At 54.8% G+C, this 27,135-nt stretch overlaps 6 protein-coding genes across 6 annotated transcripts; 2 read left to right on the forward strand and 4 right to left on the reverse strand.

The window, feature by feature from the left end:
* Positions 1-365: 365 nt before the first annotated feature.
* On the reverse strand, positions 366-1,388 carry MAM_07835 (Amino acid/polyamine transporter I; the record flags this gene model as incomplete). Its single annotated transcript, XM_040826633.1, has 3 exons — positions 366-686; positions 772-982; positions 1,042-1,388. 3 exons carry the CDS (start codon positions 1,386-1,388, stop codon positions 366-368), a joined length of 879 nt encoding a protein of 292 aa, XP_040675372.1.
* Positions 1,389-3,150: 1,762 nt separating this feature from the next.
* On the forward strand, positions 3,151-3,966 carry MAM_07836 (cell wall protein; the record flags this gene model as incomplete). Its single annotated transcript, XM_040826634.1, has 1 exon — positions 3,151-3,966. One exon carries the CDS (start codon positions 3,151-3,153, stop codon positions 3,964-3,966), a length of 816 nt encoding a protein of 271 aa, XP_040675373.1.
* Positions 3,967-5,085: 1,119 nt separating this feature from the next.
* On the reverse strand, positions 5,086-6,801 carry MAM_07837 (cystathionine gamma-synthase; the record flags this gene model as incomplete). The annotated part of the gene is made up of 1 exon (XM_040826635.1): positions 5,086-6,801. The coding sequence occupies one exon, from the start codon at positions 6,799-6,801 to the stop codon at positions 5,086-5,088; it is 1,716 nt and encodes a 571-aa protein (XP_040675374.1).
* An 846-nt stretch (positions 6,802-7,647) lies between these two features.
* MAM_07838 (Cytochrome P450) lies at positions 7,648-9,851 on the reverse strand (the record flags this gene model as incomplete). The annotated part of the gene is made up of 5 exons (XM_040826636.1): positions 7,648-8,711; positions 8,791-9,170; positions 9,226-9,289; positions 9,343-9,588; positions 9,662-9,851. 5 exons carry the CDS (start codon positions 9,849-9,851, stop codon positions 7,648-7,650), a joined length of 1,944 nt encoding a protein of 647 aa, XP_040675375.1.
* Positions 9,852-10,156: 305 nt separating this feature from the next.
* Positions 10,157-13,892, forward strand: MAM_07839 (AMP-dependent synthetase/ligase; the record flags this gene model as incomplete). Its single annotated transcript, XM_040826637.1, has 4 exons — positions 10,157-11,668; positions 11,737-12,510; positions 12,570-12,852; positions 12,925-13,892. 4 exons carry the CDS (start codon positions 10,157-10,159, stop codon positions 13,890-13,892), a joined length of 3,537 nt encoding a protein of 1,178 aa, XP_040675376.1.
* A 719-nt stretch (positions 13,893-14,611) lies between these two features.
* MAM_07840 (polyketide synthase) lies at positions 14,612-26,710 on the reverse strand (the record flags this gene model as incomplete). The annotated part of the gene is made up of 7 exons (XM_040826638.1): positions 14,612-17,356; positions 17,437-18,398; positions 18,490-20,689; positions 20,743-20,907; positions 20,967-26,111; positions 26,185-26,445; positions 26,516-26,710. The coding sequence occupies 7 exons, from the start codon at positions 26,708-26,710 to the stop codon at positions 14,612-14,614; spliced, it is 11,673 nt and encodes a 3,890-aa protein (XP_040675377.1).
* Positions 26,711-27,135: the final 425 nt, after the last annotated feature.

Raw genomic sequence — 27,135 nt, forward strand, 5'->3', positions numbered from 1 at the left:
TCTAGGTGTTGGTGCTCCAGAGTCATGTCTGGACGCCGACGGCCGTCACGGAAAGCCACGGCGTGCCGAAGCGGCTGGTCCGCCTGAAGAAGTCGGGGGCATGTCCCTCGAGGGCGAGGCCGTAGAGGGTCCGCGTTCCCACGAGCATCGCTGTACGGGTCTCACTCAGTATTGGGCAGCCCGCCGCAGCATGGACGATGGACAAGTAGCAGTGACAGCGGCAGCGGTAGGAGACTCACCGGCGTTGGCGGCACTCCAGGCGCTCGCCACAACGGCGGCGTTGATGATTGTCGGCACGGCCCTGATGCCGGCGTTGGTGGCCGCGATTGCAAAGGGCGACGCACCAGCATCGCCCGAGCGCGCCGTCAGGGCAGGGTCGGCGGAGAAGACGATGAGTCCGATACAAAATCGGTGAGCATATAAAACACCATGACTCTCCAGAACACACGCTTGGCGGCCCGGGGGATGTTGTGCCGCGGGCTCTGCGTTTCTGCCCCGGCCACGGATATGTTCTCAACGTTGGAGAATGCGTACGCCGCGCCGCCGACCAGGACTCTCCAGAAGCCGACAAACTGGCCCCAGGAGCCGGGGATGCCGGCGTACTGGACAAACGGCCCCGGGTGTCTCCAGAAGCGAAAGCCCATGGATTCGCCGTGCGGTCCTGCGCCGGCTGTGATGCAAATGCTCTGCCGCCGTGGTTAGCGGCACCCACGGGGACGAGAGTCGAGAGCCGGGACGCGCGTGTGCTTCCTCTGCCGGATTCCCACAAACCATGACGTTGACGCCGAGAATAAGAGCAATGTTCAGCATGGAAAAGACAAACTCAAACTCACCGTACACGCCAAAGGCAAGCATGTTGCTCAAGACCAAGAGGCCGCCGAGGAGGCTGATGCATAGCCCATGGTTGACGTGCGTCCAGTAGTCCATGATGACGGCACACGCAACCATTTCGGAAGGCAGCAGGATGGCGTTTGCATAGGTGCTATTCCAGCCTTGGCCAAAGGACAAGGCCGGGTCGACGAACCACTCGGCATGGCGAACAATGCCCCCCGAAAGAGGAACGAGGGGCGCTTAGCTCGGCCCACGGACAGGACCACGGCGCACACGAGCGAGCCCACGATGCCGTACGAAAGGACCAGGCCCAAGGGGCCGCCGTTGGCGAGAGCCTTGCCCGTTGCCAGGAAGAGGCCGGTGCCGATTGTGCCGGCGAGAGCAATCATCTGCATGTGTCGCTGCCTCAGCCCACGCTTCGCGTGTCTGACCTCTTCAAAGGCCCCGTGAACTTTGACATTTTGGACGGAGGCGTCGTCGTGAGCAGCAGCCGGTGCGGCGGCGTCCATGGCCAAATCGCCCTCTCTTCCCTCGGCATCTCTCACATTGGGACGCATGATCAACAAATCCGCCGACACGGTAGCCCACACATGATGGAGCTCAACACGCCGTATTAGGCCAGGCACACATGAACACGTAGCGTTTTGATTCAGAGCGAATGGTTCGCTGACGTCGGCAAGCCCAAACGACAAATCATCGTTGGACAAGAGTAAACCCTTGATTCATCCACGTCAGCCGGTAGCGGCTTGCAAACGCAAATGATGGCATGGCACCCTGACGCAGTAGCAACCCTGCGTGGGAAAGAGAAGAAGAAGAGGAAACAATGATAACACGCGCGTGTGTCGGTCCCTGTCCGCACACACAGCGAAAATGCCGGCACGGCCTGGGGGTCACCTAGCCGCAGACGCGTCGACCGGAATATGGTTTGGCTGGCGTAAAGCCACCTTTCTACTAGGAACATGCTCGCGCGTCCTTGTACAGGGACTGGCGAGTCGGGAGGCGCCGAGGTACTTGAAGTTAGTCAGGGTTGCAACGCTCCTGAATTGTAGTTCAAGGATGGGAAGCCGTGGGAACGGGCAGATGGGTAATCGCTGGGTATTGTCAAGAGGCAGCATGTTCAAGTGACATGGCGATACGCCCTCGGTACAGCGGCGAGCTGTTGTTGAAGAGACGTGAAGGTCATGAGGCAAAGTCGACACCAGAACCCAAGCGGTTAGTAGTTTGTAACTGTGCTTCCGTGCCAGACCTGGACAGCTCAAGACAAGCCACGTCCGCGCTGGTAACCCTCCTCCACGGAGATGAGGGCAGTATTCGGTGGGCAGGGCATGATTGTTGTCGAAGAGTTGTGCTTGCGCGCACAGCCGTGCCCACGACAGCACGGATAGGATACACAGACGAAGCGTGGATACTGTTAGTTTCGCGCAACGAAAGACGTTAATTCAAACCCTGCTCAGCCGGACCGAACTAGTCCTAGTACAAAAACAAGAACAAGACAAGAGAGCAAACTTCCAGTGGGGTGTCCACGATGTCATATGTGAGCATGTGTGCCGAGGTGGTTGTCAACCAGTCGGGACAACTTCACGTACACCAACCGTCACCGCTCGTGCTGGGACTGCCAAGGCCAACTTGTCGAACTAGCCATACGGAGTAACCAGTTATTCTTGACAGACAGCGCTTGGTAGTCTGTTTCTTCCTCTTTCCCCGGAGATCTGAGCGTCGACCGTGCAAGGATTCCCCGACTTGCGCAACTTTGCCCCGATCAATCGAGAGCATCGACCTGCCCTAACAAGGCAAGCGAGGGCCAAGGAGTAGTCCATGGGACCGAGCACATGGCCCGGTTGGCGTGTTGGCCGTCGATTCGAAACCAACGACCGACGCCACAATCCGGGGCTTATTAGTGTTGCAACCCCAGACTCCGGGACTCAGGAACTAGAACTTCGATTCTCCACCGCCGTCGTCGTCGCCTTCGTCGTTGTTTCGTATTTGATTCGTCGATTTTTGACCTCTTGATCAACATACGACTTGGACGGGCTCGTCAAGCCTCGCCTTTACGCTGCCCAAGGCTCCGTCCGGCCTGGACATTCTTGATGGAAACAACATGTGAGAAGATACATGTGAGAAGAAGCCCTTGGGCCAACCATGTCTAGAGTCCAGGCTCTCGGATATAAAATGGCGGCGTTGCTTCCGTGTCTTTCGAAAGCGAAACAATTGGGAGCATCATCGTCTCTTCAGCCCTCTTAGCCAACCTCATAACGGCCTTGCCCAACCCATTGTCTTGATCCAGTCGACGAGCCCACACGGAGCTGTCTCTCTCTCACAATGAAGTTTCTCGCCATGACCATTCTGGCCTCTGGTGCCTACGCCGGCGTCTTGGTTCAGCGTGATCTGGCCGTCATCAAGGATGCCATGACCGCCACTGGACAAGGCCTCGATGGTTTGGCCAGCGCCCTCAAGGGATTCTCTGGCGACCCTGCCCCCCTCTTGTCAGCTTCCAACGCTCTCTTTCAGGCCATGAAGGACGGCAAGGCCAAGGTCGACCCCTCCAGTACCTTGTCCTTGACCGAGGCCCTTGGCCTCCAAGCTCCGGCCAAAGAACTCCAACAGAAGGGCGATGCCCTCCTGGCAGATCTCAAGGCTGCCGTGCCCAACCTGGAGAAGGCCGGCCTGTGCGAAGTCACATACGGCCAGACCGGCGATATCAAGACCGCCGGCAAGGCCTTGATCGACAGCATCGTGAGCAAGGTCCCCACGGCTGCCCAAGGCATCGCCCAAGGCATCGTTGCTCCTCTTGCCAAGGACCTCGAGGATGCCCAGACCGCAGTCAGCTCGGAAAACTGCAAGAATAGCGGCACGCCTTCCATGGGGCGCTCTGCTGCGCCTTCTTCTCCCGATGCCTCTGCCGCTCCCGATGCCTCTGCCGCTCCCGCCACCGGTGCTGCTGCCCCGGCGACCTCTGCTGCCCCTGCGGCAATTTCTGAAGCTCCCGAGGCCGGCGACGCATGCCCGGCTGCTCCAACCGTCACCGTCACCGCCGTTGACAGCCAGGCGTGCAAGCCTACTCCTACCTGTACCAAGAAGGCTCCCGTCACCGTGACCGCCACCACGAAGGCCTGCGCAGCCAATACAGGCTTGTGATGTAAAGCCGTTTTCACGCCGTCTGTTGAATAGGGGGGGATAGGGGCTAGACCAGCTTCAGCACGCCTCTCCAAGACTTGTTTAGTTTGGTACGCTGGCACTGCCCGGCTGGCGAGAGAGCGCCGTGATTGTCGAGTATATAGAGCCTTCATTGAACGAAATTTCTGGCTTGTCTCCGTACCTTATTCTTGCGCAACCACGGGCAGTGCTTTGGTGGGACGGGCCGGCGATTCTTCACATCCAACGGCAGGCTGTCAGGGTGGCCATTGGTGAATTTACCAGAAGCGAATTGTAGCGTATTTTGATGTTTGCATCCGTCATAGTTTAGGGAATGTGCGCACGAAAGGCATCTATTCAATGTTCCTTCATTCATATCGTCTTGGGCGAAAAATCATGCCAGCCATCCGTCGCAGCATGTGTGTTTTGTTTCAGGTGGGCTGTTGTTCTTTGACGATTGCGCGAGTTGGCCATTACGGGCTTGAATGACTCCTCGTTAAACATGAGCAAGGTGACGTGGGAATCACACATGCTTGCAGATCGCGTCGTAGCTGTTTGCCATACATCGTGACGTTGGATCAACCAGCTCCCGTGGCGACACTTGCAATCGCCACGCCAACAGCATGATTCGTACATGTTAAAGAGTCCTCGGCTCCGAGATCGAATCGTGGGTTGCGCCACGGCTCGGCTCGTGATGTCTATTGCAGGCTAAACATCAGATGACTCGTTGAGGGAGATTGATGTGGCGTTGGAAGCACAAGTTCGGGCTGTGAAAGCGTTGAGATGCAACGGAGAGGATTCACAAAGAGGCACAGCAGCCTTGGAGACATTTTTATTTTCGTTTTCGTGTTGATTTGGTTGTTGTTGTCGTCGTTCCACCACAAGAGAACGACAACGTCCGTTGCTCCTATGCAGCTCGCATGCGCGGTGCAATTTTAGCACATGGCAGTTTATAAAGCGGCGGATGGAAACGTGGTTCTACGAGGACGACAAGCCTGTGCAGCCAAGAATGACCGGATAGCTCTTTGTCCCTGCTACCTTAAACAGAAAGAATCGTGGAAACAAGAGAACGGTCGTGGTGGTCACTTAGCCGTCTGCTTCAGTCGAGGCAACGTCGTCCACCTACAGAGTCTTGCTTCCCCTCTTCGCCTCAACTGCTGCATTGAGAGCATCCTGGAGCGTATCCAACAAGTCTTGGGCGTCTTCCAAGCCTGCCGATATCCGAACGCTCTCCTCCTTGATGCCGCATGGCCGCAACACCGCCGCCTCGTCCCTGTCCTTGCCAAACATGAACATATTGTACGCAAGCATGATTGTGACGTGGCCGCCGAGATGGGGAGAAGGGTAGAAGCCACAGCGATCGTAGAACGCCCTGGCCGTCTCGACGCTGTCAAACTCGACTGTCAAGAGACATCCGTACCCTGGGGTCGGGAGCTCCGGCGTACTACGGCGCATGAAGGCGTCGTAGTTGGCCTTGGTTGGGAGTAAGCTCGGATACTGGACGTTGACGACGGGCGAGTCGGGCTGACCGATGCTTTGGTGGAGGAACTCGGCCATGGTGCGCGCGTTTTCGTTGAGACGCGCCGTCCGCTCAAAGTAGTCCTGCGAGTTGGACAGGAGCACCTCGGCGTCCGCGGCGAAGAGCTGATTGCGGTGAGCCTCGGTGAATCGCCTGGATAACTCAGCGTAGTGGGGTGAGAGAGGGTTGAGCACGATAGAGCCGCCAAGCACGTCCGACCTGCCGCTGAAGGACTTGGTGAGAGAGGTGAGCAGCAGATCGCCCTGAGCGAGGACGTCGACGTTGGCAAAGGAGCCGAGGGTGTCATCAACGATCAAGACAAAGCCGTACTTTTCGGACTGGACGAAGAGGAGAAGCGAGAGCGTGAGCACAGAGATTGTTTGGCCGCAAAGGCAAGAGCGGGCCGCAAGGGCAAGAGCGACCCGCGGAGGGAGGGGGTAACTTACAAGTTGCTTCAGACGCGGCAAGTCGGGCGTGTCAAGGGTTGGATTGCCCGGATACTCAACAAACACAAATGTCGCGCCGCTGCCCTGGCTCCTTTGGCCCTCGAGCCATGTCTCCAGGGCGTCCAGTCCCTCCTGGTCGACTTTGCGGAGATGCTTCCAGCCCCCCGGGCTTTCCTCGCGCAGGAGGTCGTGCGTGTTGTGGAATACGATGCCCAGCTCGACGTTGACGAAGCCAGGGCGATAGTCCTGCAGCAGGTTCTTGGCCGTGAAGACGGCGCCCATGCCGCTGGGGTAGAGGAAGACGTCCTTGGGCTGGCACGTGGTCTTTTGCGCGTCGATGGCGCCGTGTTGGACCAGCTCCACGACGCGCCGTCTCAGCAGCTCGTGCGAGGGCGCCTCTGGCGTCCAAGTCGGCGTCGGAGGAGCGTCTGGACTCTCAAAGGGCACCTCGGTCAAGGTGTCAATGCCGCCCAAGAGTTGCTCGGCCCCTCTGATGGAGAGTCCTATCCCCGGAGTGCCCCAGCTCAGCATCAGCGCCTTGATGTGCTCGGGCTCGAATAGCACGGCGTAGAGGCGATGGCCGGCCACATCGACCACCTTGAAGGTCAACTTGTCCGGAGAGATGGCAGACTGCTGGCGCTGCTGGTGCGAAGCATGGCTGGCTGTGTACTTCCACATGATGGGGTCAAGATACACCATACATCCCTTGCCTTGGAGCCCGACTGCCTCTGCAACGGCTCCTGCGAGCTGCCCGGTCCAGAAGCTCGAGTTAGCCACGCCGCAATGGTGTCTGACGACACAGCACAATGCAATACAATACAACTGAAGAGCGTGGAGGGGCCCAGGGGAGATGAGAACTGACTGTGCGGACATGGTGAGTCGGCGATAGTCGAGGGTAAATATGTACGACTCTGGCCAACGGAGCCAGGTCCCCATCACGGACGCCCTTTAACATGTCCCATCCGGGTATGTTGCTGACGATGCTATACGGCGTCTGGGGAGGCGGTGCGTGGCCCCATTCCGACTCTGCCTTGAGCACAACCATGGCTTGCGAGTATCTTGAAAGGTACGTGCCTTTGATTTGTCCAAGATGTTCGATACAGAAGAATGAAGCCCAAGGAAAGGACCAATTCGTGAGAGAGAGAGGGAGAGGGGGTCTCTTGTGTGTCTCGTGTCACTTGTCAAAACGTTCCCCACGTCTCATGGGTGTAACAAAGTTGGCAGTCATGACAAGCCACACACGCTTAGAGCCCAAGCTGACTCCATCAAGTCGCAGTTAATTGTGGAAACCCTGCGTCTACCGAATGTGGCGCGTTTACGGCTCCGACTAGTTATATGTTACTACCTAATGCCCACAGAATGCATTACAACCCAGTTATACCAACCAACATAGACCAGTGCTGATGCAACTCGCTTTGAGCACTCCAAGCATACATGTGTACGACTATACTTGGGCAGCTGCTTGCCCCCCTAAACAAGAACTTGACCTCTTTCAGAAGGCCCTGGTGCAAGCGTCGCATGGGGCGTTCCCGAGGCTGGCAGTTGATGCCAGGACGTGGTGGCCTCATCAGAATTTGAGGCGTTCAGCTCGTCTGGTATGGCTTCGATTATCCCTCTAGGTGGCGTCGGTAGAAGCACACAGCCAAGGCCAGCTCCTGGACATTCCTCGCCGTGTTTCCCAAATTGCGACATCATCCTCGGAAACGGCTTGGCCTCCTCTCACCACTCCTTGACGTCGCTGTATCTCGCAAACACCTGCGTTTCAGCCAGGCCGAACTCTCTCATAATCGTGTCCTTGCGAGCCCGGGACCTGGCGGTAACTCTGCAGGGAAACTTCTTGGCGCAGATCAAAAGCCCAGAGGTGTAGGCCGTCTCGACGCGGACATCCGGGTCAATCGCGCGGCCTGCTGAGTCAAGACCAGCATCGAAACGCAGCGCCCAGAGCAATTTCGCCATGGCAATGAACAAGCTGCGCTCTGCGAGGTGAATCCCCGGGCATAGTCTCCGGCCACTTCCGTACGCATAGTGGTCGCGCTTCTCCCAGTCACCGTTTGCCAGTTCCGAGGCCAGCTGCGTGACGCCGAGGTATCGCTCTGGGTTGAACGTGTCTGGGTCGTGGAATCTGGCGGAATCATAGTGCATGCCCCAGATGTTGATGAAGACTTGGCTCCCCTTCGGAATCACCATGCCGTCGATTGTGTCGTCTTCACTTACAGCATGCGGAAAGCCAAGAGGATCAACCGGACGCCAGCGCAAGGTTTCCTTGACGCAGGCGGCAAGATATGGCAGCCGTGCGTAGTCCTCCCATGCGGGTGACCTGTCGTCGCCCACGACATGGTCTATCTCGTCCTGGGCCCTTTCCATGACGCTGGGCCATTTGGTCATGGCGTGGATGAAGGCGACGAGGGTCGAGCCGGTGGTGTCTGAACCGCCCTCCATCAGGGAGCCGCAAAGAAAGTAGAGCGCATGCCGATCAAAAGGGAGCTTGCCGCAGTCTTCTTGATCTAGGGCGTGGTCCATGAAGCAGCCGCGCGAACCTTGGGATTTGCGTCTCTCGACGACGTTGTTGAGCCACTCTCGATGAAGACCATTCATCTGTTCGGCCACTCGTTGTGCCCGAGTTCGCCAGTTTCCGAACCAGCTCTCGGGGAGGTACTTGATAAAGGGGAAGATTTCTACGGGCGGGGTGCTGCCGAATTCTGTCACGTCGGCCCAGTTCTCCATGATACGGTAGAGCCTCTTCATGTGAGTGGCCTTGATGTCGGGCGTCCGTGTTCCAAATACTGGACCGAGTTAGCATCTCTCTCTCCCTCTACACAACCCCTTTCTCCCTGAACCGGCGAAGCTGGGTGCGACATTTACCGAGACTCATTATGATGCTATTTGTGAATCGCTTCGGGTGTTGCATATAGCTCTCCGGCCACTCGATAAAGTCACGCACCATCTGGACAGCTTCCGCGTCCACAAGCGCAAGATGGTTTTCGACAACCATGCTCTCCATGAAAAACTTGTGAGTCAACTTGCGGTATGCTCGCCATTTATCCGAGTACTGCATGAGGAGAAAGTGGTCGCCCTGGGAAATGATATCATAGCCGATATACGAAACCGGTCGATGGCTGTAAATATTGGACTTCTTGTCTATAAGTTGCTTGACCAGCCGCGGCGACGTGAGGACAATGCAGGTCTCTGGGCCCATCTTGAGGGAGAAGATCTCGCCATACTGCTTTGCCCATTGCGAAAACCTGGAGACGGGTCAGAGTCAGTTATCGTCTGAGTTTCTGGGACAAGTCAACCCACTTCAAATACGCCAAGGTCGTCGGGATCTGATGCAAGTTTCCAATGATAGGGAGCGTCGGCGGCCCTAGCAGGGTGTCAGCTTGAATTTTGTCATGGAAAGATAGCCAATCAACCGACCCGGCGGGAGTTTCGGATCTCGTCTTCCTACCGACGAGACGAGATATGCAGCGAGCAGTGCAGTGAGAAACCCAAGGACAAGCAGTAATATCATGCCGACAAATTTGCACCCAGTTTTTCCAAAAAAATGGTCAAGAAACTCCAAAAAGTTGGTGTTTGAGATGGGGAATGGGGTAGCGTTGTATATTTTTAACCCACAGTATTCGGCGCAAGGGATGAATGTGACAGCCTCATACGCACCAGGATCTACAAGATAAGCCAGAGTCGGTCAAACTCGAGTGCTACCTTGCCTTGCCAAAACGAGATTCGGGCGCAGTACACTGCCAGCTTGCCTCAAGCTCCTCACCGGCCGGCTGGGATGTGACGTTGACATATTGGATGCTAAATCTCTTCTCGTAGGTGACGGCTGAAATACAACCCTGGAATGACCATTTGAGCAGTGTTGCCGTTGTCTGAATCACGAAGCTGCTCGCCTCGTCCAAGTACGACCCGGATGCTAGAGATGTCATGTGGAATCGAGAAGGCTCACCAGTCTGGACGCTGGACCGGGTGGGCGAGGTGGATGCTGCAGATGCTTGCAGAGGATACCTGTTCCAAGACAATCCTTGAATGGAGACGATGATGGAATGAAGGCACAGCTCCATGCGATGCAACGTTCATGGATTCCACCAAGTGCCCAGCAAGCGGCAAAGATCTCCACTGCCTTGGTTTCCCTGGACCTCGCGTGTTTCTTTTGCCCGTCCGTCCTCGGCGCCTAGATTTCCAACTTCAGTTTTTCAGATGAATATATCGTCGGCTAAAACGCATACACGGAATGGCCTTGGTTACAGAACCGCTCCTGAGCCAAGCCTTTGGCGGTTGCTCACGTCAACCTCAACCTCAACCTCCAATCTGGGAGAGGCTGCAAGACGCCGCGGCACGACACCGCACGAGACTTGCCGTCGTTAGTCTCCATCAACCAAAAGATCTTTACGTGCTTGCAAGCCGCGCCGAAGAATCTTGCTCTACACACTTGCGTTGGTCTTATGGCACGTTGACGGCCATGGTCGAACGACTGGCTACGGGACTGACAAGTCGGGGATTGAGAAGGGGAGACACCATCGTCACTTATCTGTACAATGGCGTCGAGTTCGTCATGTCGTTCTGGGCTGCTCATCAACTCGGATGCCCCTTTGTGCCGCTAAATCCCGAATCTCTGTTGAATAGAGAGGAGTCGGCGCACGTTCTTGGCTTGGTGACTCCAAGTGTTGTCATTGTCAATGACAATACTACAGCGGAGAGGATGGATGCTGTCTTGGGCAAGCGATTTGAACTTACGACGAGGTCCATTGCCGGAAGTGACGATTGCGACGTTGTAGGCTGGACTTGTCTCCAAAGCGTCCTGGCAGCCCCGGGTGAAGGCATGAAGACTCGTGCAGACACCTTATCAAGCCCCCTTCATCATCGGATTGGGTCAACGTCTACGGAAACGGACCTCGAGTCGAAGCCTGTGACTGTCTTATTTACCAGTGGAACAACTGCGTTGCCAAAAGGCGTGCCGCACACGAATGCCACGCTCAATGCTTTCTCCGAGAATCTGTCTCTCGGCGGGACGTCCGAGTCCAACATATTCTGCTCGGTGCTGCCCAATAATCACGCCATCGGGTACTTCTTTGCTCTCCACTTCATGATGAGCGGTGCTGCTATTGTTTACCCGAGCTCAAAGTTTGATCCCGACAAGACCATCGATGCCATGGAGAGTGAAATGGTCACCCACACAGCTCTTGTTCCGACAACGCTACACCGTCTCGCAGAATCTCTTGGGCATCGGTCCATGCCCTTCAGGTCCTCTCTAGCTGATGTCTGCATTGCCGGAGACGCCATCATCCCAGACGACCTGCGATATATTGCTGACGGACTGCAGAGCACGGGCGTGTCAACTGGGTTTGGCATGACGGAAGGCAGTCCTGTCTGGTCGGCACCATTGAACCCAAATGACCTTATTGACGAAAATACCACCTTTGCTGGGTATCCGTCCCCCGGAGCCTCAGTCAAGATCTGTTCTCCAGGTTCACGAGTTCCGTTGGCATTGGGGGAAGTCGGTGAACTTCACCAGAGCGGCCCAGGTCTCGTTGACGGCTATCTGGGTGGTGACGATGCGAGCGAGGGCCAGTTCTATCAAGACAATGCCGGCCGCACGTGGTTCATGACTGGAGATCAGGCCGTGATGCACCCCAGCGGTCGGATCTCGGTCACAGGGAGATACAAAGACATAATAAACCGGGGAGGGTTGAACATTTCCCCGGCAGCCATGGAGGCCGTTATCAAACGGGCCTGTTCTGAATCAGTAAGCAACCATTGAATCCGTGGCTCTTTAGCATGTCAAAGTTGGAGATACTCACCGCGACCTGAAAGGTCCAAGTGATTGGCGTTCCCGATGAATTCGCCGGCAGTGTACCAATCGTCGTATGCGAAGACGCTGTTCAAGCCACCGTAGACGAAATACGCAACGCCATCGTTGCAGAAATCGGCCCCAAGTGCTCTCCCGTCGACGTCGTCAAGCTTCGACAGCTCGGCCTTGACGACTTCCCGAGGACTTCCTCCGGAAAGGTCCAGAAGTCGAAACTATCAAGCGTGTACTTGAAGCAAAAGAAAATGGTTGAAATAAGATCGTGTTCGGCCAAGTCCTCCCATGAAGATTGCCTGCTGCAGGCCTACAGCCAGGCAACAGGGATCAACGCCAAAGAACTTGACAGAGACCTTCCGGTGTCTCTTTTTGCGGACAGTATCGTGGCAATGAGGGTTCGAGATTACGTGCGGAAACACCTTGGTGTCAGTATCTCAGCTCGTGACATGGCAGATCATGAGACGCTCAACTCTCAAATTGCCCTTCTGCAGAAACACACAAGCAATACCAGTCGTGGACTGGCCGAGACACGTGCGAACACAAACGAGCCTGAGAAACCTTTCTCAGTCGCAGATTTGGCTTCGACTTGGCCGTCACCCGAGACGAACAGGCACATGCAGACTTCACTCCGTGAGATGGTCGAGACCAGCGGCTTTCGCTGGCCAGAAGACGTATCTGCCGTGACACCCGCCCACGACTTTTTGCAGGTGCTAGTAGACGCTCGCATCATCGATACTTGGAACTTTGCAATGGCGTTCCAAACCACGAGTCCCACCACAGATGTAGGCTGTTTGTCTTGTATTGAATGAAGCCCCTGTGCAGTTTACTAACCCTGGCCCAGAAACTCGGTGAAGCGCTTCGCATAGCGTTGGCAAACAATCCGATACTGACCTCCTTTTACGCCGGATACCCAGCCCAACATGGGGCTTATGTGACTGTTCGACCATCGCCCAAGTTATGGGAGCAGTGCATCTCTACCGAAGCGCCTGTGAAGTCTTGTGCCGACCTGGCAACGCTCGCCCTGGAGTATCCCTACAAAGACCACGCCAGGCTCCCAGGTCCCCTCTTCCATGCCCTTCTCGTCTACGTAGAAGAGGCAAAGTCGGCGGCCATTGTATACTACGGTGCGTTCAGAGAAAAGGGCCGGCGGTGAAATCACCTCGCGCAACAACGTCTTGCTGACCATGACGACGCAGTCCATCATCTAGCCCACGATGCCTCGTCCATGAGGAACTTCTTGGCGGACCTGGACCACGTTCTTGCCAGCCCAGGGCAAAAGCCGCGTGCACACACCGATTTCAAGGCGTGGGCAGACAGCTACCACGCCCTTCGCCACTCGCCGTCGGCCACATTGTCCGTAGACTACCACGTCCAGCGACTGCGGGACTTGCACAAGCACAAGGACGGCTTGTATCCCCTCGCACCTCTTCCGCGAAAGGCCAGCGAAGAGGGCCCGGACGGCCTGGACAGCGAATTCGACGCCCCGGGCTTGGTCAACCTGAAAGCAAAGCTGCCGGGCATCGGAGCCGCCACTGTCCTGAAGGCAGCCATGGCACTGGTGAGCACCAGCCGTACTGGCCACAGCCACGCCGTGTTCAACAACTTGGAAGCCGGAAGAGGCCAGTTCCCCTTTGTTCCCGCCAGCGTACGGGCCATGGACGCGGCCATGTACGAGTCGGCGGATGTGAACGGCCCTACTATGGAGACGGCCTGCAATCTGATCGAGGTCTTGCCCCACGAGCCAGCCCGCGATTTTCTCTCCCGCCTTCAGCGAGATCAGGCGCGTCTCACAGAGCACTGCCACGCCCCTCTCTGGCGTGTCCTCGAGCGCCTGCGAGAGGAGGGCAGCGGCTCCGACGAGACCATGATGGAGGTCCACCGGTCCCAGCTCCTGACCTGGGTGCCCGGTCTTATGGGCCAGTTTCGCCACCTGAAGATGTCTCGGATAGCCATACGCTGTGACGCAGGCCTCGTGATTGTGAGCGGCATCGGAGGGCCCAAAGCCACGACGTATACGTTCTCGCTGCGGTGGGACGTGGCCAACTACTCCCGACAACAGGCCGCGGAGTATCTGGAGCACGTTCAGGCCGCCATTCAATTTCTCACCTCTGAAGAACACTGGGATGATGATGTCGGCACGGTATTGGAGAAGATGAAGCGATAGCCTTGCGTAGTCTGGTACATGACGCAGCCGGCTGTGGGAGCTCGTCAAAACTGCAATGACAGAGACGGAGATGGCCGTGGGAAACGTACCAAAGTCAGCGGGCAGAGAGACCTTCCGGGAGCCTTGGGACCGGGAATACCTGCACATTGCGTCCGGCTGCCGGGCTCACAGTCCCGAGACGAGTCGGCTCTCGGACAGCCTTCGGAGGTTCATGGCGGCCGGATGGCTTTGTTGCGAGCACAGGGACTCGGTCAAGTTTGGCCTGTGTTGGTTGACAAGTTGCGATGGAGGCCTAGTCGATGATGGCTTCAACATGTACACCTCGTTGTAGTCGCCCGAGGTGCATGTGCTGTACACAAGGCTTGAAATGGAAAATAACCCCCGTGCTCCCTATTCAGCACGGCGCTTTGTGGTCTCCGGCGCCATAACATGATAATTTACTCGGGAAGCAATCCCTAAAATCCAGGCATGGTGACCGTCGTGTCCTCACGATTCACCCCATCCATCGTTGTCGTTGGTCCTCACAGGACGTCTCTTGACGGGCAGTCGATCCCTTCAAGTCTAATTTTATCTCAGTTATTGACACTATTGACAATCTATTATTCGTTCCATCACAGCCATGTGTGTCATGGCAAAAAGGCCATCCAAGGCTACGCGACGAGTTGGCAACGAAGAAAAAAAAGCAGAACACACATGGAAAGCCACCGCGATAATGCCAATTAGCCGCTAAATGCATTCTCGGCCCTCCTTAGTTTTCGTAGCAGCGTCCCCAAAAGCTCAGCGTCAACTGCTGGACAGCCAGCGGCCGCACCGGGGTTCAGAACGTCCAGGACATCCATTGTCTTCTTGTTGTCCAGGCTGAACATGACGGCGCCCGTAGAGAGATATTGTCTGAGCACAGTGCTTCGAACAACTTGGCTGTCTGCATCCTCGTCCTCTGCCGACTCCATGCTGCTCAGCCACTGATCAAGGGAGACAAGCCGGGGTGTGGTTTGTTCTGACTGGAGTTGGGCAATGATCCGGGGCAGGTCTTTGAGGCGCAGCGGTAGAGGGTTGGTTATGTGGTAAATTTGAGGAGCCGAGTGCATTTCCGACGAGGGAACGTGAGAGAGAGCCTCCTTCCGGGACGTCAGGGCGAAAAAGCTGGATACGAGCCAGTCGACGGGCACGACGTCGACGGCGAAGCTGGGCTGGTCGGCACGGCCAATCTGGGGCACCATTCCCGACTCAATCATGCTCACAACGATGCGCGTGATGAACTCATCCCCGGGATTGGGGACGCCAGAGCCTCGGACAGCGGCGGTTACTCCCGAAGTCCGGGTGATGGTCACAGGGAATCCCCTCTGCGCAGCTTTGGTCAGCAAGCCCTCCGATACCCACCGCGTTTTGAAATAGCCGCACTCGTCTTCGGTAGGGGGCGAAAAGTGAGAGCTGTCTTCCTCCCCAGTGACGTATTCCTCGCGAGTCCGCCTAGATGCAGACCAAGTCTGGAGGTGGGCAACGGACCATGTGGACAGGTAGTTGATGTCGGAGAGACGAGACCCGAGGCCGGCCAGTTTGATAATGTCGAATACGGGGCTGACGTTGACTGGCTTCAGAGAACTGTAGGGCTTGAGCAACGAGACGTGGCCTCCGAGATGGTAGATTGATTCCACCGTCTGGCCGAGTTCCCTAAAGGCAGATCGTGACAGACCAAAGTGGGACTGGCTCAGTGATCCTGGAACAAACTTGACGCGGTTGCTGATATCGTCCAGGGTCAGGTTGTCGGTGACAAGGTCGAGCCTTAGAAGGAGATCAGTGAGGCCTTGGGACGCCAGCTCCTCCGTCGAGCCCAGGACGTGAACTGTGGCATCTCGCTTGGTTCGGAGGATTTCAGCAAGGAGGTGAACTCCAATGAAAGTTTCTGCTCCCGTCAGGAGAATAGACTTGAGCTCATCGCGGTCGATGCGAGGGATACCATATCGTGGCATGTATTGGCTGGTGTTGGGTAGGTTGGTCTCGACATTCCAGCTCACCCTGTTTCCCAGCCCGCCCTTGATGGTGGCATCACCACCCTTTGCTCGTCTCAAGTACGCGCAGACAGCAGCTGCAGTCGGTTCGCGTATCAGGACGGGCAAGGGGGGAGCAATCTTGAACAGCTTCTTCACTCTAGCTTGCAGTCGAACGAGGAGGATGCTGTTGCCGCCCTTCTCGAAGAAGGAATCGTTCAGCTCGATTTCTCCGCCAAGCGTGGTTCTGAAAAGAGCAAGAACTGTGGCTTCCAGGTCTTGGGTGGATCCTGTTGATGTTTTCGTGGTAGCTGGCACATTGTCGCTGGGCTGTGTGGTGATGCTCGACGGAAACAAAAGATCCAGCCGTCTCTCTAGCAGGTTTCTGCGATCAACCTTGCCGCCAAGAGTAGCAGGGAGTTCGGGGAGAAACTGATATCCGTTGGGAAGCATGTAGTAGTTGAGATGCGGCTTGATCTTGCGGTGCAATTGAGAAATAATGGCCATCTTGTCAGCGTCGCTGATAACCTTGGCTTTGGGAACAAGGTAAGCAATGAGCTGCAGTTCATCAGAGTCGACCGTGCGAGCCACAACCGCAATATCAGTGAGAGAACCCGTCTTCTTCAAGGACTGGGACTTTCTAAATATCACCTGCTCTACTTCGCCAAGATCGATCCTGAAGCCGCGAAGCTTGATCTGCTTGTCGCCCGCGATTCGGCCGTGAAACTCGAGTTGCCCATCGGGCCGGAATCGTCCGCGGTCTCCCGTCTTGAACATTTTGTTCCATCCCCTCTTCCGGTCGTCGTCAGATGCAAACGGGTCCTCGACAAACGATCGTGCATTGGCTTCCGGTCTGTTCAGGTATCCGGCCCCAACCTGGACCCCCCCTACGACGAGTTCACCAATGTGACCAGCCGGGACGGGATTGCCCTTGACGTCCACGAGGTAGTGGCGGCAGTTGTCCATTGGATATCCAATAGGGAGGCTGACAACTCCCTCACCGGGGTAGTCGATCTTGCTTATGGAAGTCTGGACAACGAGTTCCGAGGGCGACCAAGTGTTGTAGAGGGTGGCAGGCGTTCCAAGATCGTAGAATGCCTTGGCAACACGGACCGGCAGCCGCTCGCCGGCAAAGTAAGCGACTCTGTACTTGGAGCATTTCCGAAGAGCCTCGCTGTTGAATTCCATGAGTAGCGCAAACTGGGTCGGGGTAAAGTAGGTGACACTGACACCCTCTTTCATCATGAAATCAGCCAGCGCCACGGGATCTTTGCGCGTTTCCCACGAAGCAACAGAAACTGTTGCGCCTGCTGTCAAACCACCAAATATCTGGACAACGGAAAGATCAAACGATGTAGTTGTATGAGCGAGAAAGTTGTCACGGTGCGAAAGGGCATAGTCTTTGCTCAAAGTGGCCAACATGGCCTGGGTATTGGACTCCTTCAGCACAACTCCTTTGGGGGTGCCGGTGCTTCCCTGCTAAAGTTAGATGGCGTACGCAGGGAGAGGGAGCGAGCAGGGCGGAGAGTGCATGCAGTGTGCCAACCAAGACTCACAGAGGTATAAATCATGTAGAAAGGGTCGTCGGGGCGTCGTGCTCGCGGGTGAGCAACGCTTCTGCCCGCCGAGGCAGCCTCCTCGATCCTAATGACCTTGAGACCCGTTGCCATCTTGGACAGCAGGTCAGCGACCAGGTGTTCTTGGCCCGGACCGGCCAGGAGAATCCTGGCACCGGAGTCAGAAAGCATAAACGAGAGACGGTCCTGCGCAAAGTCGGTATCGAGCGCGACATAGCCGGATCCCGTCATGAGAGCGGCGAGCATGCCCGTCACCGCCTCGACACCAGGCAAGGCCACCAGCCCGATTCTATCGCCAGGCCGTGCGCCGGCATCGAGGAGCTCAGAGGCTACGCTCTCGGCGTTTTCGATCAGCTGCTTGTATGTGATGCTGCGGCAGTCAGACGTTTTTATCGCTGCAGTTTGAGGGTGTTGTCTTGCCATCTTGGTAATTACATCAAGGACACTCTGCTCCGCCCACTGATTCGCCTTGGTCTCCATGTTCCAATACTCCTTCTTGAGGTGTTCGATTTCGAGAGGTCCACACATACTGATTTCGTCGACGGGTTGACGGTGGTCTTTGATGCAGCTTGCGAGGAAGGTGCTGAAGTTGTCGAGGAATCGCTCCATGTCCGGATTGTAGTATAGAGCAGTTGAGTACTCGATCTTGAGGTCCAAGCTGTGCTCAGATGTCTCAATCGCTTCAAGCTGAATATCGGCAGCGGTGGGAATGTCGTCGGATTCTATGTTTTCAACAACGAAGTCGCAGGTAGTGTACGTGGGAACAGGGCCGTGAATCTGGTAGTTGACAGCAATTTGGCCGACAGGCATGTGGCTGCTGGTCTTCTTGACATTCATTATGTCGACGATGGTGTCAAAGGGAACACCGCTGTGGGCCATGGCGTCCAGAGCACGACTCTTGGTAGCCTGGAATAGTTGATCGAATGCGACCTCACAGTCGTCTGCATTTGAGGTCAGCCTTCTTCCAGCAAAAGTCCCAGGGCAGTAAAGCTATCAAGTTAATCAAGTTAATATTCAGGCGCAGTCGCTTACCGTTGCATCTCACAGGAGCAAGGTTGACAAAGAAACCCATCAGAGGGTCTGTATCAGGGTGCGGTCGGTTCCCGTCGACCATGAGGAGTACAAGATCCTTATCCTCGGTATATCTGTAAAGGAAGGCCCGGAAAGCGGCCAAGACGAAGTGGAAAGGGGTGCCATTTGACTGGGCAGCGATTCTCTTCATGCGAGCAAACAACTTGGCGTTGAGCTTTGCCCGAACTGCCTGGCGACGAGGATCACTTCTTGCCGGTCGCTCGCCCTTGGCAAAGGGGAGAACCTTGCCAGACTGAGGGATGCCTTGTAGCGTTTTCTTCCACCAGTCGAGGTCAGGCTTCATCAGATTGGACGCGAGACGAGCGTTGTGCCATAGTGTGAAGTCGACGTAGTTGAACTCGGGAGCTGAAACCGTTGCAAGATCATTACCAGTCCGCAGGGCGTCGTAGATGGCGACAAACTGAGACATCATCGGGAACAGACTGGCACGATCAATGGAGATGTGATGGGTCATGCCAACAACAGCCCATTCCTCCTCGCTGAGCTTGGCCAGCGAGTAAGTAGCAACCTCTCCCTCTTCAACGTTCATCTCAATCTTGCGGTTATACTTGACGAATTCCTCAAGAGCCTTTTCGACATCTGCCTCGTTGCTCAAATCACGCAAGTCAACACCGAGTTCGAAGTCTTCCAGGGGCTCTTGGACGGCAAATTCATCTCCTTCGAAATAGGCAGTCCGCAGAGCAGGGTTCCTGACGGCCATCTCCTGGATGGCTTTCTGTAGAGTTGGATAATGGGGCTTACCCCTTATTCGGAGAACGATGGGAAGGTTGAGAAATGACTTGTCCTCTAGGAAGCTGTGGACGAACCAGAGACGGGACTGGAAAGTAGACAGAGGGACGACCCCAGCGTGCTGGGCCTTTTTGAGCTGTCCAGTGGCCATAGCAGAGACATTGCTATCTGCCCCGGTGCTCTCAGACTCTGCGGCAACCTTCTTTTCTGTCCTGTCGCTGGTGGTAGCTTTGCTGGTCGAGGTAGTGGAAACCATTCTGATCGTCTTGGACACCAAGGCATTGATAGAGGCCGCACCCAGGATGTCGAAGAGCGCAATGTCAACCTGAACCTCCTTTCGGAACCACTTTCGAAACTCGACGGCAACAATGGAATCGAGCCCATAAGCAGACAATGGGTTGCTTGGCAAGATAGACTCGCGAGGAGTAGCTAGTACCCCAGCAATCTTCTCCAAGAATCCATCAAGGAGGATCCCAGTCTTCTTCTCCATATCCGGTTCCTCGCTGACGAGAGCAAGGAGATTCTTGGAGCTTTGCCCAGCCCCCTCGGCCCCGAAATCATGGTTGGCGTATAGATTCTTCATGATTGGCTTACTAGCCCAGTAGACATCCGGGGAGATTAGACCGACGCCGCTGATAATCTGGTTTCCGTTGCAGCCGCGAGCGGTCATGGCGTTGGCAGGCTTGTCAGCAAGAACAGCTTCCTCGAGCTGGTAGAGAAGTTCCTCCTCATTGATGGTGTCCATCCCCATCCTGAGCATAATCCTCTGGAGTTCCTCGTTCTCAGCAACAACGCCAACACCAGTAACTGCGCCGACGTTCATCGTGGTACCACAAAGACCAATCTCACGCCGGTGTCGCATGAAGGCATCAAGGTAGCAATTAGCGGCCGAGTAGTTAGCCTGAGCTTTGGAGCCAACAACGGCAGCCACGGAAGAGAAACAGATGAAGAAGTCCAAATTATAGCCGAGACTTGCTTCGTGCAGATTCTTGGTGCCTTCGACCTTGGGCTGGCAGCAACGCTGCCACTGCTCATATGTCATGGTTTCAAGTGGTTTGTCCTGCAAAACCATGGCGGCTTGGAAGATGCCCCCTAGCGAAGATCCGATCTGGTCAACACAACTCTGAACATCAGCAAGCTTGGAAACGTCGCCGCGGTATACGGTAGCGTCGACACCGCGTTCGAGAAGCCAGTCAATTGTGGCTTTTGCCTCAGTCTTGTCGGCGCCAGAACGAGACAGAAATGCAAGCTTGCTAGCTCCCTTACGGACCATCCACTGAGAAAGAGCGCGGCCCAGCCCTCCGAGGCCACCAACCAAGAGGTAAGTCTTTGAGGAGCTGAACAGCCTGACATGACGATACCCGCCACGCATGACTGGGACCATGTCCTCCGGATGGGGAACAAGAACAATCTGCAAAGATGGTTAGTGTATTGTGTGTAGAACTCTCTGAGCCGCAGTTTTACCTTCCCGGTGTGCTTTCCCATCTGCAACAATCGAAAGCCCTTGACCACCTCTGAGTAAGGGACTTCCTTGATGGTAGCGGGAGTGCGGATTTCGCCGTTGGCAAGAAGGGCGAAACACTCCTTGAAAAGCTTCTCACCGAGAGCCTCATTCTTTTCAAACATGGTCTATAAGTCTAGCGGTTAGATTTTGGTAGTTCGAAGGAAGCGAAGCACAAGGAACTCACCACAAGATCAATCGAAGCGAATAACACATTTCGTCGGAAAGGGTCCATGGCGATCTTGCTATTCTCGTGGATATCGCGCTTGCCAATCTCGAGAAATCTACCAAAAGGAGCAAGGCACGCCCAGGAGGCATGGAGCAGCGGACCGGCCAGACTGTTGAGGACGACATCAACCCCTTTGCCTCCAGTGGCGTCCATAACACCCTTGGCAAAAGAGGCATCACGAGAAGAGAACATCTGTTCCTCCTTGAGACCATACACATCCTTGAGAAGCTGCCGCTTAGCAGGAGAGCCCATAGTGGCGTAGATATGGGCACCAGCACGCTGAGCAATCTGGATAGCCATCTGACCTACACCACCGGCCGCAGCGTGAATAAGGACAGACTCGCCCGTGGCGAGGCGAGCAGTGTGATCCAAGGCAAACCAAGCAGTACCAAGTATCAGCGGCATAGCCGCAGCGTCAGTAAAAGACATGGTGTCGGGCAACTTGTAGCACCACGATGCTGGGTTCCGGACAAGGCTGCGGTGGGCACCCTGACCTGGGCGAAGAGCAACAACTCTATCACCAACCTCAAAGCCCTTGACCTTAGCGCCAACCTTGGTGCAGATTCCGGCACACTCGTCACCAAGGTTGAAATCCTCAATGATACCCATACTGGCGGCAACGTCGCGAAAGTTGATGGACGACGCCTTGGTCTCAACCTCAATCTCATTGTCGTTGATCTCAGTGTCTATGACCTGAGTATCTTCATCAAAGTACAGGGTTTCTAGCAGTCCAACCTTGCCGATTCTGAGCGCAAGAGGTGTACGGGTCTGAGCAGTGCCAAAGGGCTCAAGGTGAGGTTCTTGGTTGGGACCGTTTCTGAGCTTGCAGTTACGCTCGTCATCTGCCTCCACGCGAGGAATGTATATTGTGCCATTTCGCTCAGTCAACTCATCCTCTGTAATTCTGGTGTCCAAAAAACGAACAATATTGACAGCTACACTCTTTGCAGGAGAGTCGATGCCGAAATCAAAAGTCACTGCTCGAAGAGTGTCATTCTCAGATCTGGCAGCGCGGACAAGCCCAATGTACATGGCATTGTCTGGACGGTTGGCTTCGAGGGTAGCACCCTCAGTTGGCCAGATGACGTTCTTCTCGAGGGAAGTGAGAAGTGCTTGGGCGCCTTTGAAGGCCGTTTTATCGGAAATAGCCTCGTCCAAGCCTGCAAGAACGACGACATCCTTGGCCAACGGCGCGGTGCCCTTGGACGACAGCTCCGAAAAATCTGTCAAGGTGATCTTACCACCATGAGTGGACTCAAGCTCCTTTAGGATGGATGAGGTTCGTGCAGAAGGCTTTCCGGTAGGCATGATGATAGACAACTCGGAGCTGAGACCAAATGGTTCTGCAGCTTTGCGAACAGCAGTACAGGTTGGGCTGGAGAAGAGCAGTTGGAAATCAGCCGCGCTGAAATCCTTTCTGCCATCGAACAAAATGCACCCAGCGTTATTCATCAGTGGAACGGCATTGACGCCTGCCTCACTGACAATGACGAGGTCATACAAGCCGGGAGCCGGTTCTGTCACATTGACCAGACCCCGACACTCCTTCGCCAACTTGTCGGCTTCCTCTCCAAAGTCATAGCTCTGAGAATGCCAGATGTCGAGCTGCCTGAATCTTCTTCGCTCTCCATTCTTCGCTCCTAGTTTCTCAATGAGCTCTCGCGTCTTGTTGAGGTCAGAGGTGATGTGCAAGATCCTCGTGTTAGGATACTGGTGAGCGAAGATGTCAACAATCTCAGAGAGAGACCTCCCCTTGATGTTGGTCATCATCTCAAAGCACGGTTGCCAGCGCTGGCGGTAGAAGAGCGTACGAGGGCCTTGACCCTCAGGATCTTCGCGCCCAAGGGACGTAACCTCGAGTCCGGCAATCTCCATCATGAGTTCCCCCTTATCATTCTGCATAATCATGTCGTTTATGGCAACACGCGGAGAAGGCAGCTTTGTGAAGGACCCGACCCGGAAGTTTTTGACGTCGGTAGAGTACCTCGAGTCGAAAAAGTTACCAGAAATCGTCAGAGCTCGGAAGAATGACGGGACATAGGGCTCGTCGAGAGGGCGGCCAAGACGATTTTCAACAGCATGGAAAATTACGTGGAAGAAGGAATCAAGTAGAGTTGGGTGCAAAACCGTCTCGTCGCCCGCGTCCAAGGGAAGATGCTTAGGATCAAAAACGAGATTGGACATGGCGAATCCAACACCACTTTCGATGCTGCCCTTGAGAAGGCGGAATTTTTCGCCATAAGCAAGGCCAAGTTCGGCCATATTCTTGTAGAATGTGCCGGCGGCCATGGACCGATAGGTCTTCTTCCGAAGCTCATTGAAGTTCGTACCCTCAGGGTAGCGACCGGTATAGTCCACAGGAGCAGCATGACCCTTCTCAACGCTAATGAGACCGTGACAGTGACTCGTGCAGTTGGAGCTTTCATCATAAGAGAAGACGTTGAACTCGTACCAAGTATCCGAGTGGCTCTTGGCGGATAGAGTGACTGGCTTGAGCTCAAGAAGTACTTCAACTCCCTCGTCAGTAGGAGGAATGAGCAGAGCATTCTTTACAACAATATCTTTGAGATAAATCATTTTCACGCTCTCAATATCTTCGGTGCGAATGGCGGCCTCGATGGCCATGCTGATGTAACCAGCTCCGGGAAAGACGACCTTATTCTCAACCACATGCTCATTGAGCCATGGTAGCTCACTGAGCCGGAAGTAGTTGCGAAACAGAGGGTGTCGTACAACAGAGCCAGCAACCCTGTGGCCCAGGGTGGCATGGCGGAACTCTCGCTGGCGATGCTCTCTGATGTAGCGAGTTTCCGACCAGTAGCGACGATGCTCCCATGTGTACTTGGGAAGATCATTAAGCATCGTACCCGTAGGAGCAGCGACTAAAGCACCCTGCGAGTTTTGACTGAGATTCTGGTTGGCTGCGACAATATCCACGGGATATCCAAGAGAGAAGAGAGTGCCGGCCATGGTCAAGAGGCCTTCAAAGTCGGGCACGCCACGGGTAAGGGACGCGACGTAAGGAACATCCAACTTAAGAGACTGGACAGTCTGACGAGCCGGGCCCTTGAGGGCAGGATGAGGGCCAATTTCAACCAAGATATCCACATTCTGCTCATCCTCTTCATTAAAGAGGACACCAGTGAGGGCATCAGAGAATCGAACGGCCTGAACCATATTAGCGGCCCAATAAGATGCCCCCATCTTCTCGTGGTCAGCCACGCGAGAGGTAACACTGGAGAACATGCGACACCTGGGGGCTTTGGTCTTGAAGGAATAGTTGTTCTTCAGAGCATTCTCGTATGCTGGGGCCAGAGGAGACATGTGGTGAGAATGGAAAGCCTGCTTGACAATCAGCTGTCGAACAAATATCTTCTTCTCCTTGAGCTTTTCCTTGAGATCAAGAATAGCCTCTTCATCTCCGGAAACAGTCATCGTGGACGGACTGTTGACAGCAGCAATGGTGAGTCGACCGGCGTAAGGCTTGAGCTCCTCAAGACACTTATTTTCGGGAAGACCGACGGCCATCATGCCCCCAGGAACGCAATCAGTGCGACTAGCGGACATGTAACGACCACGATAGTAGGCGGCGATCAGAGCACTCTCAAAGGAAAGAATACCGGCAGCATAAGCAGCGCCCATTTCACCTGAAGAGTGCCCAACAACAGCGGACGGCTTGATGCCCCAGCACTCAATCAGGTCGATGATGGCAAGCTGAAGTGCAGTGCAAATTGTCTGAGAGTACAAAGTCTCGCCAAGTAGAGTTGTCTCTTTGGACTTGTTGAGTTCAGCAACAATGGACCACTCAGGGGCGTCAGGAAGGCTCTTGAGAACAGTGTCACAACGCTGCAGAGTCTGGCGGAAATGGGGACACTCTTCAATGAGCTGTCTGCCCATGGCAAACCATTGAGCGCCCTGGCCAGTGAATATAAAGCCTAACTTGGGAACAGCATTTTTGGCGAGTGTCCAAGGAGCAGCTGGACGCGGCGAGGAGAGCTGGTCAACAAGGCCAGCCTTGTCATTCGCAACAACGAAGGAACGCTGCTGGTGCAGTGTCCGGCGAGTAGACAAGCTGTAGGCAAGGTCAGCAATCGTGACATCTTCACCGCTGTTTAGATAGGCCTTAAGATTCTCCTCTGACAGCTCGCCGGCTTTGGGGGAGTGAGACGTCAAGGGAACAAGGTAGGGTCGAGAGTGGACTCCGTTGGCAATAGGCTCAGAAGGAACAGGGACAGGTAGCTTTTCATCCCGAGCATACTCCTCCAAAACAACGTGAGCATTGGTGCCGCCATAACCAAAGGAGTTGATACTGGCTCGTCGGGGAACACCATCGGGAACCTGCCACTCGATAAGCTTGGTGGGGACAGTGATCTTCCAGTTCTGAAAGTCTATCTTGGGATTTGGCGTCTTGAAGTGCATATTCGGGGGAATATACTTGTTTTCAAGTGCCATTGTCGTTTTGATCAAACCAGCAAGACCGGAAGCGCCTTCAAGATGGCCAATATTTGTCTTGACAGAGCCGACAAATAATGGCTCGTTACGGCCAGGGGAGAATACAGCACCAATGGCACGGGCCTCAATGGGGTCTCCTGCAGCGGTACCAGTGCCGTGAGCTTCAAAATACTGAGTATGGTTGGGGTTCAGTCCAGCTCGCTCATATGTCGTTCGAATTAACTGCTCCTGGGCAACAGAGTTAGGGAGAGTGATGCCATTCTTCTTGCCGTCGTGGTTAGATCCAGTAGCACGAACAACAGCCCGAATGTTGTCCCCGTTAGCGATGGCATCAGACTTGCGCTTGAGAATAGCGCAAGCGATGCCTTCACCTCGGACGTAGCCACTTCCAGATGCGTCAAACGCCGCACAGCGGCCATTGGTGGAGAGCATACCAAGGTCGGTCATGGTAACAAACACATTGCTGTCGTAGTGTAGCGAGGATCCAACAACTATGGAGATATCGGCTTCTCCATTTTGCAAGGTCTGGCTGCCGAGATGAAAGCAAACAAGTGACGAAGAGCAAGCAGTATCGATGGTGACACTGGTTCCGTGAAGATCGTAGAAGTAGGAAATTCGGTTTGATAGAATAGCGTCACCAGTTCCAGTTACCTATATCGACATGTGACGGTGAGAAGTTGGAGCATTTCAATGTTGAAGAAGGGCGTTACATAGTATGGCTTACAGTATACTTGGGATAGTACTCTAAATCCTTGGTCAACATGGCATTATAGTCATTAGTAAAACTACCGCAAAATACGGATGTCAGCGAGCCTCGAATCTCTTGAAGAGTGATGCCAGCATTCTCGAGGGCTTCGTAGACTACTTCGAGAAGTAAACGCTGCTGAGGATCCATAGCCTCGGCCTCCTTTCCGGAGATTCCAAAGAAACCCGCGTCGAAGTCTCCGATATCTTGATCGAGAAAGTATCCGAAACGGGCATTGGTCTGTTTACAGAGAGCGTTAGCTGACTTTTCCTTAATCCTGGTGCATTGCTTATTATTTTAGTTCACATACTGTACCCTTATGGGTGGGCTCAGGATGGAAAAAACTGTCCACCTTCAGCCGATCCTCGGGCATCTTCTGCTGAACATCGCGTTGTTCGGCGATGCTCTCCCAGAGCTTGCTGGGAGAGTTAGCTCCCGGTACTCGGCAGGCAAGGCCGACAATGACGCTGGGGTCATCAGCACGTCCATTGACTCGAGCTGCCATTTTCGATCAGACGAATGAGATGAGATTATTGAGCCAGGACGAATTTCTGATCGTGTTTGAACTTGATCAAGGTAGATGAAGGGACCAAAGTCCTGGTCGACTTGTACAAGTAACCTCAAATTTGAGGATGAATTGGAAATTCTTGTCGAGAAAAAGTATGCCGGTCAATGAAGAAGACCGTCAAGGCTCCTTGGCCGTTTGTTACGGAGCTCGAAACTTCAGAATATATCGTTGCCGGTTATGGAAGGTTCGATACCTTCGTTGATACGAACCAGAAAGTACATGAAGGTTCGGACTCGTCTCCAAATATATGCTTCGGTACAACACCGAATATTAGCTGATCTTCTAAAAATGCGACCTAGCAGGGCTCAGTTGCTGAATGAAAGTAGGGAAGATGCGTGCTGGAGTGTCAATATGCCACAAAC

The sequence above is a fragment of the Metarhizium album genome (assembly GCF_000804445.1).
Source record: "Metarhizium album ARSEF 1941 chromosome Unknown scaffold_37, whole genome shotgun sequence".
NCBI lineage: Eukaryota > Fungi > Ascomycota > Sordariomycetes > Hypocreales > Clavicipitaceae > Metarhizium > Metarhizium album.